This window comes from Rana temporaria, chromosome 7 (assembly GCF_905171775.1).
Source record: "Rana temporaria chromosome 7, aRanTem1.1, whole genome shotgun sequence".
Classification (NCBI taxonomy): Eukaryota; Metazoa; Chordata; class Amphibia; order Anura; family Ranidae; genus Rana; species Rana temporaria.
The window spans coordinates 167,800,097-167,821,584 of NC_053495.1; the positions used below are offsets into that span (position 1 = coordinate 167,800,097).

The following is a 21,488-nucleotide window of genomic DNA, read 5'->3' on the forward strand; positions in this document are numbered from 1 at the left end:
CTAAAGGAGTGGAGAATAAGCACACAGTTAATTTTGTGAAGTTCCACTTCAGTTATCCAGACGAATTGCGTAAACAGAATTTAGCTTTTTTGCACGATTGGTTAATTAAAGTGAATTGACCAGATTCACGTACGGCGGCTTAAAGTTGTGCGGGCGTAGCGTATGTAATTTGCGTTACTCCGCCGCAAGTTAGAGAGGCAAGTGCTGTATTCACAAAGCACTTGTGTCCTAAGTTACAGCGGCGTAGCGTAAATGTGCTGGCGTAAGCGCGCCTAATTCAAATTGTGAAGAGGTGGGCGTGTTTTATGCAAATAAAGCATGACCCCACGTAAATGACGTTTTGAATGAACGGCGCATGCGCCGTCCATGGACGTATCCCAGTGCGCATGCTCCAAATCACGTCGCAAATAGTCAATGCTTTCGACGTGAACATAACCTAGGCCCAGCCCTATTCTGAATCGACTTACGCAAACGACACAAACGACGTGAAATTCTACGGCGGTTCCGACGTCCATACTTAACATTGGCTGCGCCATCTTTTTGGTGGTTTATCTTTACACCTGAAAACGCCCTACGCAATAGGCGTATCTCGCTGACTTACATATTCTAGGCGTAAATCAGCGTACACGCCCCTAGCGGCCAGCGTAAATAGACAGCTAAGATATGACGGCGTAGGAAGACTTACGCCGCTCGTATCTTAGCAACATTTAAGCGTATCTCAGTTTGAGCATACGCTTAAATGTAGACAGATTCACAGTTACGACAGCGTATCTACTGATACGCCGGCATAACTATACCTGAATCTGGCTACATATTCCCACAATTTATTGCGTAAAGATTCTCGACTCCTTTAGTAAACCAGCCTCATTATGTACAAGGCCTTGTGTATATTGTCACACTAAAAATGCTGTTAATTATTCACCAGCTCTGTAAACCAAACCAGGGTTGTTATGCCACTAGAAAACTTCAGCGGATACTTCCCATGTGTTTTCACCCAGCCAAGTGCCGTAAATCCAGCCTTGTTACATCAGTTTAACCATCTTGGCTGCCCGCCATCCCCAGATATGTAGCGGCATGCACAAGCCTGAGGACTACACAGCAGGAAAAGTGAAGCCTCAGACAGGACTGAGTGACTCACAAGAACCTTCAGGTACCAGTAAAGAGAAGGGAGGGGATCCTGGGGAGGAGATCTACATAGGGAGAGGCAGGGGAGGCGAGCACAGCAAACCTATGAGAGCACTGACAGCAACACGTAGAAAAAAAACAACAAAAACCTCATACTAGTTCCTGATGTATCTAAAGATGGAGCTACGGGGGAAGAAAAGTCAGCTTTGTAAATGAAGTTTATGGATCTAGCCTTCAGCAGTAAGGTAAGACGCAGCTGTTATTCTAGAAGACTACATTTCCAGTTTTCTGTATATATTACATGGAAGGTTCAGAGCACAGAGGGGACCTGGAACTTTGGAGCTGTCAGTGAATAGTGAGCCTTTCTAGTTACAATCTGTCTGCATGTTTCCATGTCAGTGCAGCCGAGTAACATGAAAGTCTGACAGCCTTAAAAGTATTAAAGGGAACTTTCTTTGTAACTGTTGAAGGGTTGACTCACGGATGACTTATATGTTTGACTTCCCGATTTACTGTATTATTTATTTCAGGTATTTATAAACTTACGCAGCGCTTTGATTATTGTACGTTCACATAAGTGCCGGTCCTCCCCACATGGAAGAGAAATATACTTCCAACATATTTAGAAAAAAAAAAATATATATATATATACCGTATTTATCGGGGTATTGCGCGCTCCGCCGTATAGCGTGCACCCCTAAAGTGGACCCGACATTCCTGTAAAAAAACATTTTAGTACTTACAGTTTTGTAGGTAAATTCAGGTATGAGTGCTTAAAGATGCGGCGGCGTAGCTTAGCCTGTTTAGGTTACGCCGCCGTAAATTAGCTAGGCTAGTAATGATTCTCAATATACTTGCCTGCTAATATACGGCGGCGTAGCCTAAAGCGGGCGGGCGTAAGGGCGCTGAATTCAAATGTGTTGGAGGGGGACGTGTTTGATAGTAATGAGGCTTGTCCTCACGTTTTTTACGTTTTTTTTAAGTGCGCATGCGCCGGGCGCCTACATTTCCCAGTGTGCATTGTGGCTACGTACGCCACACGGGCCTATTGATTTAGACGTGGACGTAAACAACGTAAATCCCGATTCGCGGACGACTTACGCAAACGACGTAAAAAATTTGAATCTCGCGGCGGGAACGGCGGCCATACTTTAACATTGTTATTCTACCTAATGCCTTATGGAAACGGCTTAAATCGACTGCGGCGGCCGGGCGTACGTTCGTGAATCGGCATATAAACTCATTTACATATTCTACGCCGGCCGCAATGGAAGCGCCACCTAGCGGCCATCCAAAATATTGCAACCTAAGATAGGACGGCGCAAGCCGTCCTATCTTAGATATGTTTAAGCGTATCTCTGTTTGAGCATACGCTTAAACATAGGTCGGCGTAGATTCTGAGTTAGGTCGGCTTATCTACTGATAAGCCGGCCTAACTCTTACTGAATCTACCTATTGGTGTCTTGCGCGGCGTCCATCGGCGGCCTCGTCGGCTTCGGGTGTCCTCTTCGTCAGGTCCTGCGTCCTTCTGCGGCGTCCTCCCCGCTCGATCCCCGCTTTCCCGCGCCAAGTTTGAATACTGCGCTGGCATATACCGAGCGCAGTACACTCGTGTATAGTCGGGCAGGCTCGGCTACTCTCGCGCTCACGTCCTGTACGTCCAGGACGTGAGCGCGAGAGGAGCCGAGCCTGCCCGACTATACACGAGTGTACTGCGCTTGGTATATGCTGGCGCAGTGTTCAAACTCGGCGCGGGAAAGCGGGTATCGGCGTATATCGCGCACCCACGATTTTGCCCTGATTTTCAGGGCAAAAAGGTGCGGGGTATACGCCGATAAATACGGTATATATGTGACATATATTTACAATATACGCCGCCATATATTAGCAGGCAAGTATATACAATATATTGTAAATATTAGGGCTGTGGAAATTAACTATTAATTCCTTGATTAATTGTTAATTTTTTTGATCTATCAAAATTCTTTTGATCGGTACTTACCTCTCTGCCGGCTTCTGGGTCTTCATGGAGTTCTGTCGGAGATCCGGTGACGTCACAGACACCGGCGGTGCTTGCCGTGTACATCTGAAGGGCTCCTTTGCTGTGCCTTCATATCTGCATCCCGGCGGGACCTCACTATCTGCCACACGCAAGGGCTGTTATGCCGCGTACACACGATCATTTTTTTTCGGCATGAAAAAAACGTTGTTTTTCAAAAATGTCTTTTAAAATGATCGTTTGTGGGCTTCACATCATTTTTCGGGTTCTGAAAAACGACAAAAAAAAATTCGAACATGCTGCATTTTTTAACGTCGTTTTAAACAATGTCATTTTTCGGGTTGTAAAAAATGACGTGTGTGGGATTTAACAACGTGAAAAACCCGTGCATGCTCAGAAGCAAGTTATGAGATGGGAGCCCTCGTTCTGGTAAAACTACCATTCATAATGGAGTAAGCACATTCATCACGCTGTAACAGACAGAAAAGCGTGAATCGACTTTTACTAACACGGAATCTGATAAAGCAGCCTAAAGGCGAATGGAACTTCCCCTTTATAGTGCCGTCGTACGTGTTGTACGTCACCGCGCTTTGCTAGATCATTTTTTTAAAACGATCATGTTTGGGGCAACATCGTTTTAATGATGAATTTGGGAAAAAGTCGTTTTTTCGACATGCTGAAAAACTGTGTTTTTTTTCATGCTGAAAAATGATTGTGTGTACGCGGCATTACACTTCCCTCTATCACTTCCCTCTATCAACCTGGGATTCTACAGCCATCCACTGGGAGTTGTGATAGTTCCCTTCACGGGGATGAGGAGGGGTTAACATCAATCCGTTGCCGACGGACTGATGTTAATCCCTCCTCATCTGGATTCAGCAGTGGTATCATTGTACACATTTTTATACCAGTATCATACTTAGCTACATGTTTTTATGACTGCTTTTGCTACCGTTTGGTTTTTGGTTTTGGTATCGCACCATTTTTACAGTTTATGTAGCTACATCAATTTTATCTCCAGTGCAATATTTATTTGGTTACCTACTTGTAGACTATAAAAGTTTTAATGTTATTCCCATCGAGCGTGGCCTTTGTGTGTTTTTTGTATCCTGCTATCCATTTTTCCAGTGGTTGGTAGCTGCACTGGGAATCAGCCTGCAAGGAGATCAGCTAAAAGTAGTTGGATCTGTATGTGCGTTATAATTAAACGAAATTAGTCGATTAAAAAAAATCAAATAAATCAAACACGAACATTTTAATCAGTAACAGCCCTAGTAAATATATATAAAATATAGATGCGCTAATATTAACTTAAAAGGTGATAAAACGTACAAAGAAAACTAATCAGGGAGAACACTCCATAAACTGTGAATTACTAATATGTCCTTAATTAGTGCACAGTGATTAGCAGGATTCCATGCAGGGAAAAAATCACTCTCTTCAATCTGAATGCTAATCCAGCCCTCCACCGCTGTGATCAGATGATACAGGCACTCACAGACAGGGATTGCATGAAAAAAAAGAGAAAGAACCTCATTGCGCAATATTCGATGACAGATCAAAAATGTAATCAGAGCATTGACATATGCACTCACGAATCCCCGCTTTCAGTAAAGCATGAAAACGCCACTCAGTATGCTGTTTCCTCAGCTCGATCCGATGCACTTGGATTCAATCGCAGGCTCCTCCCTACGCATTACGTCACAGGCACGTGACTTACTCATGGGAACCCATTTTCCCCGCATCCAATTCACATGACATGCGAGCGTGCCTGTCTCACAATGGAGCCAGTTCACACAGGTCCGGGGCAGCCACGCATTCCAAAAAGGGTCCTGTGTGTGTGCGGGCCCGGTTCAGGTGCAATTTCAGGCAAAAATTCAGACCTGATTCATACCTGAACCGGTGAACTGGGACACACCTAGTGTTGCCACCTGTTCGGGATTCACCCGGACAGTCCGTGTTTTGAATCATGTGTCCGGGTTTCAGGTGGACTGAAAATCCGGACACATGATTCAAAACCTGGACTGTCCTACATTATTCAGATAAGAATGTTGCTCGGAATAGGGCCTGACAGGTGGGTGAGGGGGCACTATGTGTGCCACATTACTGTTCTCTTTGGAGCGCCCAATGGTGTCCCAGATCTGTTACAATTCTTTAGTGTATACTAAAAAACAATATTGCTGTGCGTCGCTAAAGTGTTTGGGTTTGGCTTGAAGAAAAAGTGGCAACCCTAGACACACCAGGCCCCATGCTGAGAACCGCGGCCGCGCATATGTGAACCCAGCCTCACTTACATACATTCTAGTGTCAGTTAAACTACCAGCATGTCTTTAGAGGTAGAACATGCAAACTCCATGCAGGTAGAGTCCTGTTTGGGATTTGTACCAAAGCAGGGTGGATTTGATTTAAATCAACTCGATTTAAATCATAATTTTTAAAGTGCAGCTATCATTTCTCCTCCTCTGACCCGCTGTTGACTCACCAAGAGTCCCATTTACTTTAATAGGATGGCTGGTGATGTGGCAGTGACACAACAAGGTGATGGATGTGGTGGCAGCAGGTGAGTGGATTCTCGCTAACAGGTGCTGCCATGATGACTCTGAAATGACAGGTGCTCTTTAAATGTAAGGACTCATTCTTTCTAGCAGTTAGAGCCTTTAATATTTGCAAACAAAATGAAGGTTTCTCAATAATAAGCTGTCAGGTTAGTAAAACAGCGATATCAGAACCGATTCAATCATACAGTTTGTAGTGTACATAGATTTGAAAAACAATGGGATAAAGGAATATTTTATAACTTTGGTTTTATGGTTACTGTGAAATTGTGTGAATGCATCAATGCAGTGCATGTTATCTCAGCTTGCATGAATGAGTTTACCAAAAATGTATATATTGCAGAATATACAGCCTCATGCTACATAAACTAAATTATTAATGTATCTTAAATAGAAAACTATTTTTAGATAGATTTTTTTTTTTTTAAAAACACATTTTATTTAAATAAAAAAAATCTGATTTAAAGCGGAGGTCCGGGAAAAAAAATTAAAAGCCAGGAGCTACACATACTGCAGCTTCTGGCTTTTAATAAATGGACACTTATCTGTCCTGCAGTCCCTCAATGTCGGCACTGCAGCTGATGTTTCCATCAGCTGTCGGGGTGCTGCCTCCACCATTGCGGGTAAGGGGCCCCCGGCAGTGTAGCCTTTTGATTTCACCCTGGGAACCCTACTGCACATGCGTGAGGCCCCGCTCCTCTCTCCTATTAGCCCGGTGGCCAGGGGAGGAGGAGGAGGGAGCCCCGCGGTGACGTCAGGTATCCTGTCCCCCCCCCCCTAAAGGTGCAAAAAGATGCATCTATGGTCAGCTTAAAGTGATACTAAAACCTTGATTTTATTTTATTTTTTTAAATAACAACCATGGTATACTAACCTGCTCTGTGCAGTGGTTTTGTACAGATAAGTCCAGATCCTCCTCTTCTCAGGTCCTTATTCGGAGCTCCTGGCCCCTCCCTCCTGCTGAGTGCCCCCACAGCAAGCAGCTTGCTTTGGGGACACCCGAGCCGAGCCACAGCTCCCTGTGTCCATTCAGACATGGAGCCGAGGCCTTGCCCCACCCTCTCTCCCTCCTCATTAGCTCACTGACTTTGATTGACAGCAGCGGGAGCCAATGGCGCTTTGTTGCTGTCTCAATGAGGAGAGAGAGTCCCGAATAGCCGAGTCTCTCATACAACAATGCTGATTCGAGACGGGACTCAGGTAAGTATTAGAGGGGCTGCTGCACACAGAAGGCTTTTTATATTAATGCATAGAATGCATTAAGATAAAAACACCTTCTGTCTTTAGAACCACTTTAGGCCTTTAGGCCCCAGGTCGTATGTAATTATTTCAAACAATAAAGACTTCAGCCGGAGAAGTGAGACTCGCCAAGGGATAGACTTTGTAAATGTGAGATATAAAGCCACCATACCATAACCACACATTTGTGTGCATAGATAGATAGATAGATAGATAGATAGATAGATAGATAGATAGATAGATAGATAGATAGATAGATAGATAGATAGATAGATAGATAGATAGACAGACAGACAGACAGATAGACAGACAGACAGAAAGACATACAGACAGACAGACAGACAGACAGACAGACAGATAGATAGATAGATAGATAGATAGATAGATAGATAGATAGATAGATAGACAGACAGACAGACAGACAGACAGACAGACAGACAGACAGACAGATAGCTAGACAGACAGATAGCTAGACAGACAGATAGATTGCTAGACAGACAGATAGATTGCTAGACAGACAGACAGATAGATAGATAGACAGACAGACAGACAGACAGACAGACAGACAGACAGACAGACAGACAGATAGATAGATAGATAGATAGATAGATAGATAGATAGATAGATAGATAGATAGATAATTTTCTCAGCGAACCTTGTTGACAGGTCTGAGATTTGAAGTTCCAGCGCCAATGGAGAGATTTTCTACACATGTATAGAAGGGACAGAAAACTTTTACTGTAATCTCTGACTTTCCAACAGGAGGGGAGCTGCAGGTTGCTGCATCATTTGTAAGGGGTAGTTTACAACTATGCATTGTAGTAACAAAGGGCTAGATTCACAGAAGAGATACGACGGCGTTTCTCTGAAACGGCGTCGTATCTCTCAGAGTATCTATGCGACTGATTCATAGAATCAGTTACGCATAGATAGCCCTAAGATCCGACAGGTGTAATTGTCTTACAGCGTCGGATCTTAGGATGCAATACTTCGGCCGCTGCTGGGTGGAGTTCGCGTCGTTTTCCAGCGTCGGGTATGCAAATGAGCTTTTACGGCGATCCATGACGGTTTTTGCGTTCGTTACGTCGTCGCTAGTAATTTTTTCCCGTCGCAAAGTTAAGCCTGCTTTAACATGGCTTAACTTTAAATGAGCCATGTTAAAGTATGGCCGTCGTTCCCGGGTCGAATTTCAAATTTATTTATTTTTTACGTAAGACGGGAATACGAAAGTACGTTACGCATGTCGCCGTTCAAAAAAATGACGTCACTTCGCGCAAAGCAGGGCGGGAATTTCCAAACGGAGCATGCGCAGTACGTCCGACACGGGAGCGTGCCTAATTTAAATGGTACACGCCCCATTTGAATTAGGCGGGCTTGCGCCAGACGCCTTTACGTTACACCGCCATAAGTTTACACGCAAGTGCTTGGTAAATCAGGCACTTGCGCTAAAAACTTGCAGCGGTGTAACGTATAGACGATACGTTACGCCGCCGCAAGTATATGTGAATCTGGCCCTAAACGTCTGGCCAATGTAATGCAGTAGCATGCTCTTTAATACAGGATGATAATAGAGGGCCAGATTCACATATACTTGCGGCGGCGTAACGTATCGTCTATACGTTACACCGCCGCAAGTTTTCCGCGCAAGTGCCTGATTCACCAAGCACTTGCGTGTAAACTTACGGCGGTGTAACGTAAAGGCGTCTGGCGCAAGCCCACCTAATTCAAATGGGGCTTGTACCATTTAAATTAGGCGCGCTCCCGCGCCAGACGTACTGCGCATGCTCCGTTTTGAAATTCCCGCCGTGCTTTGGGCGAAGTGACGTCATTTTTTTGAACGGCGATGTGCGTAACGTACTTTCGTATTCCCGGACGTCTTACGAAAAAAAAAAAAGAATTTGAAATTCGACCCGGGAACGATGGCCATACTTTAACATGGCTCATCTGAAGTTAAGCCATGTTAAAGCAGGCTTAACTTTGCGACGGGAAAAAATTACTAGCGACGACGTAACGAACGTGAAAACCGTCGTGGATCGCCGTAAAAGCTCATTTGCATACCCACGACGCAAACTCCACCCAGCGGCGGCCGAAGTATTGCATCCTAGGATCTTAGGGCTATCTATGCGTAACTGATTCTATGAATCAGTCGCATAGATACTCCCAGAGATACGACGGCGTATCAGGAGATACGCCGTCGTATCTCGTATGGGAATATGGCCCAGAATATACAACTCACATGAACGGGAGGAAAATGTTTGCACAGTAAAATCTGCAGGCGTGTCACACGACTTGTGCAGCACATTGAGAATTAAAGCAGTCAAACACCTTCAACACACAGTAGTCTGTCCGGAGCCTGCAAACCAAAACCAAATCGGTCTCATGGTGAACTGGTGACGTAATGCATTGTCTTCCTGCAATAGAAGTTATAAAAGGACTCTTTGTTAGTAGTATCTTTGCATTTTAGCATCCATATATGTTATTGTATTTACATCTTGCTTGTACTTGCATCAACCTGGTCCTAAAAGAAAGACACTGACTGCGCAACATGCGTTTTAATAAGGCCGCAGCAGCCAATTTATTAACAATGAATAAATAACATAGCACGAAAAGTACCATTCAACACTGTAATTCTAACAATGTAAACAAGGGGTCTTTGGCTGTCCATAAGGCACAATTTTACTGAAATCGTCCGTGTCCTCTGCCACACCCCAAGGGGGGTACCACTAACCAATCACGTGGCGGCGCCATACTTTAGATGGACCCCATAACTTAGCAACAATGTCAATAATCACTAATCAGTCTGTTCCCCAGTTAGGTAGATTCACCCTTTTTAATTGTCCTGTTTACCATTATCATCGAAAGTGAAAGTAAAGAAAACCCCAAATTTGGGGTTTTCCCCAGAAATGTAATACAGGGGAAATTTTCCAATAGGAAAACTGGTTCTGGTGAAAATGGGGTTCCCAAGAATTTCCTTTAATTTGCTGGGAATAGCTTTCACTTCCTGTTTTGGCTATGGGACAGGAAGTGAAGGAAAATCTCCCCAATGGGATACATATGGCAAACAATAAATCGATAAGAATGATAACCCTACCATACTCTATCCAAAATGAAAATAAGAAGTTTTGCCTAAAGTGCTACTGTTTTTTTTTTTCAGGTCAGGGGTCTTTTGTTCAGTGATTATTGACATTGTTGCTAAATTATGGGGTCCATCTAAAGTATGGCGCCTCCACATGATTGGTTAGTGGTACCCCCCCCCCCAAGAGCTAGGTCCCCTATGGGGGGAGAATGAAAGTTTGGTGAGGTTGTAACGTCCTCAAGCCAGTTGGGGTGCGGCTGAGGACATGGACGATTTCAGTAAAATTGTGCCTTATGGACAGCCAAAGACCCCTTGTTTACATTGTTAGAATTACATTGTTGAATGTTACTTTTAATGTTATGCTATTTATTCATTGTTAATAAATTAGCTGCGGCCTAAAAATAACAATTAAAAAAGAGTAAGGAAAGACTGGAAGGGAACCCCTACCAGATTTTTAATGCTGTGTTTGTCCCTGTTGCAGATTTTCTCTCACTTCCTGTCTGGTTAAACCATTGTCATAAGGACAGGAAGTAAGGTCAATCTCTTTAATGGAACCTTAAAACTAAAAATGTTTTAGCCTGACACCTTAATGAGGTAATGTGCTGTATTCATTTATGTGAAGCGTAAATTCCAGTCATAGGCATACAGTAAAACTAACTAGAAGTGCAGGTACACTTACTGCCCATTGCATCATATAGCATACACTCCCAGGTGCCTACCTATACCATCAGCTTAATTCTAGAGAACCCCAGAATCCCTAAACCCAAGAGCTCTGTAGCCCTCTGTAGAATTATAGACTTCATCTAGAAAGTCAAGCCTATGGCTTGCCTCTTTTCTGCACCTCTCTCTTGGCCCATCACTGTGATGAGCGGCCTTACTGATCAATAATGAGGTACGTGAATAGGAAGGATAAAGTACCAATTTTCTAGCTCAGGTTAGCATTTACATAATAGAGTTCACCAAGTTTTGGGATTTTTTTGGGCACTGTAGAAGCTACATTTGGGCACCTGGCAATGCCTGCTATAGCATACAAGCAGTAGATGAGATGACTAATAATTTGATTAGTAGTTCACATCTAGTTGAGGCTAGCCTAAACGAACATTTTAAGAAATAACTTCAAAGTAATTGCTAAACATAGCATGTATTAGCTATTATTAGCCAGATTCACGTATCGCGGCGTATCTTTATGCCGGCGTAGCGCATCCCATTTGCACTACGCCGACGAAACATAATGTGGCAAGTACTGTATTCACAAAGCACTTGCTCCCTAAGTTACGTCAGCGTAGCGCAATCGGCCCGGCGTAACCCCGCCTAATTCAAAGTAGTCATGTAGTGGGTGGGCTTCATTTAAATATTGGCCAAATTTAAGCGTATCTGGTTTCCAGAATACGTCGTAAGTCTTTCTAAATCCGGCTATATGTCCTTTAGACTTACATAGCCATGAGCATTTATCTGTGACCAATGGAAATTGTCAAATTTGTGCCAATTGTCAGGAAGGAATGTAAACACATTGGGTGTTGTGTCTATCCAAATATTCTACAGACAAAGGGGACCCAATCTGCAAATCCTTTGATTAGATAAGATGTTTGTATATTGGTTATTGGGCACTACACATTAGGGTCCTGGAACAGAGGAAAGTTAATATTTAATCCAGGCAGCAAGTTCTAAAGCTTCCACTCAAATTTACCTTAATTTTGAGTCATGCCAGATCCAGGAGGATCTAAAGGGTGCTTCTGGGGAACTGCCCCTTTATATCAAACACAGAGGGCAGTTCAACGATATGCACAAAATAAAGATACCGGTAATTGAAATGGATCTAGTGAGTCGGCAGTCAGCTGTACAGGGTGCATTTTAAAATATATTAGAACCAACATAAGCTCTTAGAATAAGTCCGCCCAAAGCTATCGTTACATTTTTGGTCAATACTAATAAATCAAATCACCTACTATCTTTTTCAATCATTTGGAGACTTTGGGGGGAAAATTCCCAGGGCTAGATCTGTGCCACCCTTGGACATGTAGGCTGTGACCAAGGCGGCAGCTTTACGGCTAGGAGCACCCCTTTCATATCCAGGCTCTGCTGCTGGTTGTGTTTCTTTTCTGTGGGAAGTTCAAACTGTGGCTTCTTAGAAGACTTGAAATATTAGATGTCACATCAGGGTCTATTTACTGAATTCAGTTTTTTGTAGTATGTACTGAATTTATTAAGAAAAAAATGCAATGTGTCATCTGTTTGCATGCCAAACCAGTTGGCCTGGTATACCCAAGATTATAATTCTAAAGATTCCCTATACTTCCCAGCTCTGTGTCATACCATAACTCTTACCTACTGCTATAGCAGAGGTAGTTTCAGTTCTCCTTCTACATTCTAATAGAAAGTAGATGAAAACAAACATGGGAACAATGAAATCCCCCATCTTAGGGGCTTTCACAGGTAGACAAGCTTGGATAGTCAAACAAACCAACCTCTTTCCACAAGAGTCCTTGAGAAATAAAATATACCAAAGATGTTGCAACTTATTAGTATCCCTCAAAAAAACTTAAATCAGTTGTATGTTTTTTGAACCTTGCAGTGAAAAAAATAGTTATTTATGTCTCGCCAGTAAACTGTGGCCTGGAGCCTATGTGTGTCCAGAGAAGGGTGGCCAAGAAATCTGTACAAAGCAATGACGGGTTGACAGTGGCCATAGCTGAAGAACACAGGGAGAGATTACCTGGAAGTTAAAGTATAACTAAAGGCAAAACTCTTTTTTTTTAAGTTTTGGGTAGTTGAGCAGGATTAGAACACCTGTCAGGCTTTTATTGCTGTGTGTGCTCCTGTTAGGGAGATTCCCCCTCTCTATTTGTCCCCTCATTGAAAGTGAAATTAAAAGAAATTACCGAAATTTTGGGTTGTCCCCGGAAAATTAATAGAGGGGAAATCTTCCAATGGGTACACTAGTTCTGGTTGCCTGGGGGTCCCCAAGGAATTCCCTCGATTTACAGGGATTTACTCTTACTATGGGACAAGAAGTAAAGGGAAATCTCCCTAATGACACACAGATGGCAAAAACAAATCTGACGGGTTATAACAATCCCTTGCTCTATCCAAAATGAGAAAAAAATGTTTTGCCTATAGTTCTACTTTAAAGTGTTACTAAACCCAGGGTCCTGCATTTACTACATCTGGTCTCCCACAGTACACAGAACACGGAAATGCAATTACAGGCATACCCCACTTTTAAGTACACAATGGGTTTTATTTACTTAAGCTGGAAAGTGCAAAATCAGTCTCACTTCTGCATAGAAACCAATGAGCTTCCAACCCAACTTGTTCAACTAAGCTTTGGTTATAAAATCTGGAAGCTCATTGGTTTCTTTGCAGAAGTGAGCCTGATTTTGCACTTAACAGCTTTAGTAAATAAACTCCATTGTGTACTTAAAAGTGGGCTATGCCTGTATTTTAGTAAATATAAACTACTAAATACCTTTTCTCATCAGCAGTATATAGGAGTCTTGTGACTTTTATCAGTGTCTGGTAAAGCTTGCAGGAGGAGTTTTCATTCTACTGTGACAGTTCTATGAAGCCTCGTACACACGACCGAGTTTCTCGGCAAAAAACAGCAAGAAACTTGCTGGGAGATATTTTTTTGCTGAGGAAACCGGTCGTGTGTACATTTTCGTCGAGGAAACTGTCGAGAAACTCGATGAGCCAAAAAGAGAGCATGTTCTCTATTTCCTTGACAGGAATGGAGAAACTTGGCTTGTCGAGTTTCTCGACGGCTTCACAAGGAACTCGACGAGCAAAACTATGTGTTTCGCCCGTCGAGTTTCTCGGTCGTGTGTACGAGGCCTGAGACTGCAAGACCCCTGACCCTCTGTCTAGACAGTGCTGCTTGAACCTGTGGTGATATCATGCACCCTCCCACGGAAAAAAGAACTCTCTCTAGCAATACACACCAAACTGAGCATGTGCAGAGTGCCCCCAAGGCTCTGCTCTATAAGCAGATGGATTGGAGACAGTGTAAGAAGGGAAAACAGGACCAAACCCCTTAAGTTTCATATTGAGTATAACAAGCATGCTTTACTGCATAAAAAGATTGATTTTACTGTTGTGAGTTTAGTAACACTTTAATTTTCTGATTAAAGTTTTGCTTAAAAAACAAAACAAAAACACAATTTTCAGTCAATCTCTATCCCAGTTTTTTTAGCACATGCTGAGAAGTGTTTTTGATTGAAAGCTGATTGGATGCAATGAAATTTCCAAGTGCATGACCAGAATAATAGAAGACTTCATGCTGGTAGGTTAATCGGATCCGGTCTAAATTGCACCTAGTATATGTATGAATGTGTGTTATGCCTTGTACACACGGTCGGACTTTTGACCATGCAAAAGTCCACGTGAGTCTGTCGGAACAGAAAGATAGAGAACCGGTTCTCTATCTAAATCTGTCGTACTTTTGACAAAAAAAGTCAGATGGAGGCTACACATGGCCTTTTTTTCTCACACAAAAGTCCGGCTGTGTGTACGTGGCATTAGAGACCTTGTAAGCTCCTTGAGGGTAGGGACTGATGTGAATGTATAATGTATATGTAATAGCGCTACGTAAATGGTGCTATATAAGTACCTGAAATAAATAAATAAAATATATAAATAAGACTTAGATAAAGCAGTTCATCACTTCCAGGAGCCTTGACATTGGCCACTGATAAACTTCCATCATTTTACAGCAGTTTTCTTCTTACTTTTTTTTTTTTTTTAATAAAAAAACTTTATTTAAACTTCAAAGTTATATACATAGTAACATTTGCATTTGAAAAAAAAAACTATTTACAAAGCAGCAACCATGGTAATGTGAGGGACTGTGTGGACATTTCCATATTACATGGTCACATTGCCCTGTTTATAGATGACAGCAAAAATTCCCATGGATCAGGCTGCGTAGGAGGGGGAGGTTCCCTCTTGTTTGGATGTTATTTTCCTGTCATCCGTGAGAGGTTCTCTCAGTATGGTCTAATCCTCCTTGTATACAATGGCTGTGTATATGGAGGAAAAGCAGGCGTCTGTGCTTGTTTCACTAACATCTTGCATGATAAACAACTCCTGCTTCCCCTCCTCGCTAGAAAAGACACTGGAGCCATTCAACTTGCTCTCCCCTGGGCTTCTGTGAAGTCCTGTGATAACAATTTAGAGGAAAAAACTTTCACGCCCCCGCTCATTAAAGTTGAAAATTCCACTAGTCCCTAATATGGACAATCTGAGTGCGTGAGCCGAAAATAAAACCAGTTCCTTGTGCCGAGAGCTTAACCCTTAAATTGTGAGGGGAAAAAAAATAACGCAAAGAGATATACAAGTGGTTCTTGTTTAGGCAGAGCATAGTGGGCCTCATTTAGAAAAGTCACCAATCAGACTCCTCACACCGTAATCCTTCATAGCTCTGAATTATTCCCCTTCCGGAGGGACAGGTCCCTTTTCAGACCCCAATTCATTTGTCTGTTTTCTCCACACCATCTCTCTTTCAGGTCTGTTTCCTAAATGTGCAAAAAAAAAGTGTTTGTATTGCACTTAAAGCGAAGGTCCATCCTATTTTTGCACTTTGGCCCCAGACATTGCTTATTTATGCCATCAATGTTTGGGAATTGTTATTTTTCTTTCCAAAGTTGAATTACCTTTAGGCTTCTGGAAGCGCTGCACTTCCATATTACCTCATGAGGTATGCAAGGTAAGAAAAAAATATTGCGCTTGTTACAGTGAAAAAAGAAGAAAAGCAGCGATCAAAAAGTGTTATACCACACTAACATATATGCAAAAAAGGAAGAGATCGCGCTAAATAAGTGATATGTAAACAAAAAGTGACATAAAGTTCAAATGAATAATAAGTCCCGCCACAAAGGCAAGTATATAAATTCTCCCAGGTGATGAACTCAATCCACAAGGAAAAGTGCTGGACAGAAAGATCCTCCACCAACGAAATAAAAGCCTCTTACCAAATATAATTGATCTCCGGATTAAGAGAGATCAAACAGCGCATAAGAGGCATAAATGGATATCCCATAGACAGCAATGGACAGCAACAGCGATGAAATCCTAGTAACTTTGTCTTTACAGATGCATCTCTCGATAGGTCATCCAGGGGTATAAGAAACAAAGAGACCTCGCATAGCGTAATTCCGTCTTGGTTTAATATCGGTATAGATAAAATTACACTTACATATCATTGTAGGCAAACGAATAAAATATGAGCCGGCCCGCTCGATACACAGCCTGTATCAGGAAGACAATACGCGGTGACGTCAGAACGCCGCCTCCCTCTGGACTGTCCAGGTAAATACTGGACAGGTGGCAACCCTAGGAGGTACCGGAAGTGACAAAATACTTGTCACTCCTGGTTTCTAGGGTTACAGAGAGAGGGAAACAACGTCAGTTCCTCTTTCTCTGTACAGGACAGCCATCGCCGCATCACTCCCGGCCTTGTTCATGAAACAGGAGAGCCCAGGAGAGTTGCGCTGGGAGGGAGGTGGGACCCCCTTCGACTCCCCACAGAAGTGTTAGAGTGGCTAATTAGCCAATCAGTGCATTTCTGCCTGAAATGAATGATACTGGGATGATGCCTGTAGGTGCAGGCAACATCCCGGGATAACCACTGAAACCCAAGGATGTACAGGTACATACCTTGGGTGGAAAGTGGTTATTGAATAAAAAAAAACACAATATTTACCCCAATTTTTTTGTAAAATATGAAAGATAATGTTACATCGAGTAAATAGATACCTAACATGTCATGCTTTAAAATTGTGCACACTTGTGGAATGGCGACAAACTACAGTCCTTAAATACCTCCAGGTTACCTGTTTAGAGTTATAGAGAAGGTCTAGTGCTGGAATTATTTGTCTTGTTCTAACGTTCGCTCACATGTGTGGTGCGAACACCATTTACATACGCGTGTGTGACTTACATGTGCGTTTGGTTCTGTGCACAAGCACGGGGGGATGGGGGCGCTTTAAAAAAAATCTTATTTATTTTACTTTTTATTTTTACATTGTCTCCTTTCATTTTTTTTTTTTTCACTTTTATATCTATTACAAGGAATGTAAAAAATCCTTGTAATAGAAAAAAGGATGACGACTCCTGTTTATGGAGAGATCTGGGGTGAAAAAAAACTCAAACAATTTCTTTACCATCAAAAGCAAAAGATTAAAAAAAAAGAATTTGATCTTTTGCTTAAAAAGAAAAGAATTTACTTTCAGCTTGGACTGGAAGTAAAGTCATGACGTCGCTCCAGTCCTCCAAGGCCATAGAGTCAATCAAAGAGTATCTACTCTTTGATTGCCTCTGTGACCAGCTGATCGCGCCATCAGATCATTTCTCTGGCGAATCGGTGGAAACGGTATGCCCAAAAAACATTGTCGAGAGGTGAGAGGGGGTGTACCTCCCCTCCTGCCACTTCAGAAAGCATTCCAGCAGCTCATGAGCCGCTCTAAATACTTTCATGAGAAAGCCAGTAGCCGGCTGCAAAAAATGGTACTGGGATTATGGCTGATATCTTCAGCCATAATTCCGGTAAACCACTTGCAAACCGCAATGTGTATATACGTATTGCAGGCAGCAAGTTGTTAAGGCCTGGTTTACACCTATGCAGCTTGTGGTTGATGCATTTTCCAGGTGTGTTTTGTGTTTTCTCAAACACTCTTTGTGGGCGTTTTTTATGTGTTTCTATGCATTTGTATGCGTTTCTGCTTCTTTTCCATATCTGAATGTGACCCTCATTAAGTGGACTGTAGTGCATTTCTGCAAAACCCAAAATGCACTGAAAAACACGTGTGCAGAATCATAATAACTGTCGGTCAAATAGAACATTAAGAAGGCAGCTTCCTTGGTTGTAAAAAATAGTAAGGTTTAGTTCCGCTTTATGTTGGACTCATTCAATTGTTAAGTAAAAAAGTGCTACACCTTTGCTATGAAATCTTCCAGATCGGATGGCAATCTTATGTCTATGGGTGCAGACAGATGTCTGCCAAGCAGCCACCATAAGACAGGGTCACAAATCTGATCTAATAGATATTCTTCCCCTATGGTAAATTCTCCTCCCTTTACCTGTACTCACTATTACCAGAAACAGAACTTCAGCTGTGGCCAAATTTTAGCACTCGTGTGCATTGAAGGGGCTCTTTACTTGGCAAAAGGAAGTTCTTTCAGTATTTGTTCCTTTTTCTCTACTGACAAGGGAACAGTCTATTTACATCTCGTTTGGCATTAAAGCAGAACTACACTGCATCTGAGCACCACAAGCCAAAATTGTCAAGCCACCACAGCCCATTGCAGTTAGGAAACCCTGGTCTTCATCAAGCCTTAACATAGGCCCTTTAGTGCATTCTGTCATGATTTTATTAACATTACCTGCTCAAGCCCTGAAGAATAGGGAGGCATATTCTCTGAAACGTGTTGGCTGTATTTCATTAGAGAAGAAACTTGGAGGCCAAGGGAGTGGAGTTTATTGAGAAGGAGCAGATGGTCAACAGTATAAAAGGCCGCAGAGAGGTCTAGTAGTAAGTATTGAGTAGTAGCCATTGGTTTTAGCAGTTTCGTAAATCATTGAGTGAGTTTTAGTAGGGCAGTTTCTGTGGAGTGCTGTGAGCTAAAGCCAGACTGTAAGGCAGGGGTGCCCAACCTTTTGAAGGCCACTTAAGCAACGTAGTAACCAGTCGCGGGCCACAATGAACAGAGTGGGCAGATGATAGGTCTTTGTCCAGTCTGCATATGCAAAGGAGACACAGACACAGCCCAATCTACTCTATGGGCCACCTGATCCAATCAGATGGAAGGGGACAGATCCACTTCTGTTTTGTTTTTTAGCAGATCGGTTAAGAGGTAGGCAAGTGTAAACGGACAAAGGTCTGTTTACATCTGCTGCTCCATGGAGGTGAATGGAGGGTCCGGTTGGGTCGGACCAATCGTGTGAAAGGAGCCTAAGGCTGCTTTTACACTGATGGTCTGCGGTCTACCCACACCGTGGGTGTGGCGCAGTGTACCTGTGGTTTTCCCACCCGTTAGCTGCACTTTGCCATAGCCGTCTATTATATCCTGCAGGTGTGGTCTACTTTCTGAAAAGCCACTTGCTTCCTCTACCGTGGGCTTCATTCACAACACTTAGGCCCCGTACACACGGCCGAGGAACTCGACGGGCGAAACAGATCGAGTTCCTCGGCCAGTTCAGCCCTGAAGCCGCCGAGGAGCTCGGCGGGCCGAGAGCTCCCATAGAACAACGAGGAAATAGAGAACATGTTCTCTATTTCCTCGCCGAGGTCCTCGTCGGCTTCCTCAGCCGAAAGTGTACACACGGCCGGGTTTCTCGGCAGAATTCAGCCAGAAACTCGGTCGGAAGCTGAATTCTGCCGAGGAAACTGGTCGTGTGTACGGGGCCTGATGCTCTGGGATGGCAAATCGGCATCCAGCAATCTGGGCTTGCCAACCAGCCATTCCAGAGCAGGAGGTCACGGGCCACATCAGAGGGCTCCGCGGGCCACTGGTTGGGCACCCCTGCTGTAAGGGATCAAGAAGGTTGTTTTAATGAAGTATGAGCTAAAACAGTTGTAGACTAAGCATTCTAAAAGCTTAGAGGTAAATGGGAGCAATGAGATGAGTCTTAAGTTGTTCAGGTTGGTGGGGTCCACTGAGGGCTTTAAGTGAGATGAACCTTTGTACCAGGTGCTCCTCTGTACAGATCCAAGAGTTTATACTATGAGTGCTTCCACTGTCAGAGAGGTAGCAGCCTAGGAACAGAACAGGGACTATCCAAACTAAATTTCAACCACGGATCTGCTTCTTTGAAGGAAGAATCACGTTACAGCAGATCCATTGCAACCAATTTTTACCTCTATTGATCCAGCCCTATCACAGACACATCAGGCATCCATCCGCTTTTCTCTGGAAAATTTCTATTGCAAAAGTGCAATGATCATTGCTTGGTAATAGAGTTTTTCCAACATGTTGAGTAATCTTTTTGTGAGATAAGTAATGCTTACAGCTCTTTGGGTGTATATATCTTGATTATTGCAAGTGACACAGTTGTGTATGAGTTGTCCTAAAGTGGCCTGAAATTTTGAAATTTGATTATATGGGTGTTTACCAACTTGAAAAAAAAAAAAAAAAATCTAGTGTTTCACCACATTTATCATAGCTTATCTGGCTTTTAATCTTTGGCCTCAAGCACACAGGAAAAGGGAGTTTAAAAAAATGTTTCTATAGCCACATATTGCTAGCGCATTTAACAGTGTTTAAGCACTTCAAGCATGTGCAGGTTTATGGATTCCATTGGCCAGAATATTCATTTATTCTGGTCATTGAAATGAATGAACGCTCAAACGCTAAACTCGTTTAGTGGCATTTAGATGCGTTTTCGCGTGGCAAGCATTTTTCTGTGAAAAAGCTTCTCTACTGAATATGCTATTCATGTTTTTTTTCTGCCTGTAAATGCTTCTCTTCTTTTTTTTATTGAGGAACAGAACAAGGATGAATGTGAACGCAGCCGCTGGAGTCAAATATATAGGCTATAAAAAAAAATGAAACACATTAGCATGTAAAATGTACAGAAACACCCTTAGAACTTGGTGCTAATAAGGGAATGTCGTTCATAATGATCACCGACTAATACATACGCTTTAACTGTGGCGCCATCCCCCCTAATCCATGCGCCCAGCCCCTAATCTATGTGGGACACCGTATTTCAATGTGGTTTTTTTTTTTTTTTTTTAAGCACGTGATTAGATCCGGAGCATCTAATTGGCTTCAAAAAGGGTGGGCTCAGGGCGCAGTGCTCTGCACTTGTGTGGCATTAGCAAATTAATATTCGCTAAAGTCTACCTGCTTCTTCTCCCTGCCAAACAGGAAGCAGCACCTGAGGCCCGATTGGCGGGGAGTCTTAGGACAGGTCTCAGGACCCGCCTCCTGTTCAGCTAGGAGGAGAAGCATCGGCCCCGGCAGCACCCTCCCCCGAATTCAGCAGTGCACCGCCACCTCATCTTCCTCTCCGCACCTCTACTGCAGTATAAGGTAATGGCACTGGTCACACTGGGAGGTGGCTTTAGTGCGGGAGGATTGCCACTGCGATCGATTGGGAGGCACACGCGGGTGGCTTTAGTGCGAGAGGGTCGCCGATGTGATTGGTCGAGAGATGCGCGCAGGGGGGGAGTGCTAGTGCAAGGGCCAGGTCTGTTTTTTCTTTTGCTAGCTCATAGGGTGTAAGATAACATATGACGTTAATCTTAAGCGCAAGTTCCCAGTGGTTAATGCAGCAGGTGGCTTCAGAACTGGACCATATTGCCCACTGCCAATGCTTCTCCTCTTATAGGCTAACATAGGGGTGAATTTAAAGGCAGAAAAAAAGAAGTCCAATCACCTGTAAAAGTGGCATTTGTAAGCTCTGTGTACATGAACCCTTTGACTGAATTCAGAGATCCTTATGTAGCAAAGACTGTGAAAGAATCTCTGTGCCTCCCAAAACAATTCTAAGGCCCCG

The 21,488-nt window shown here is 43.1% G+C and overlaps 1 protein-coding gene across 2 annotated transcripts in view; it reads left to right on the forward strand.

The window, feature by feature from the left end:
• The first annotated feature begins 1,167 nt into the window (after positions 1-1,167).
• KIAA0040 (KIAA0040 ortholog) overlaps positions 1,168-21,488 on the forward strand; it is a 59,362-nt gene continuing 39,041 nt past the window's right edge. For both annotated transcript variants that reach the window (XM_040360374.1, XM_040360373.1), the window contains exon 1: positions 1,168-1,370. Coding sequence is in view for 1 of the 2 variants with exons in the window: in XM_040360373.1 (XP_040216307.1) it covers positions 1,338-1,370 (33 nt within the window). In the remaining variant the exon portion in view is untranslated. The remainder of the gene's footprint in view (positions 1,371-21,488) is intronic.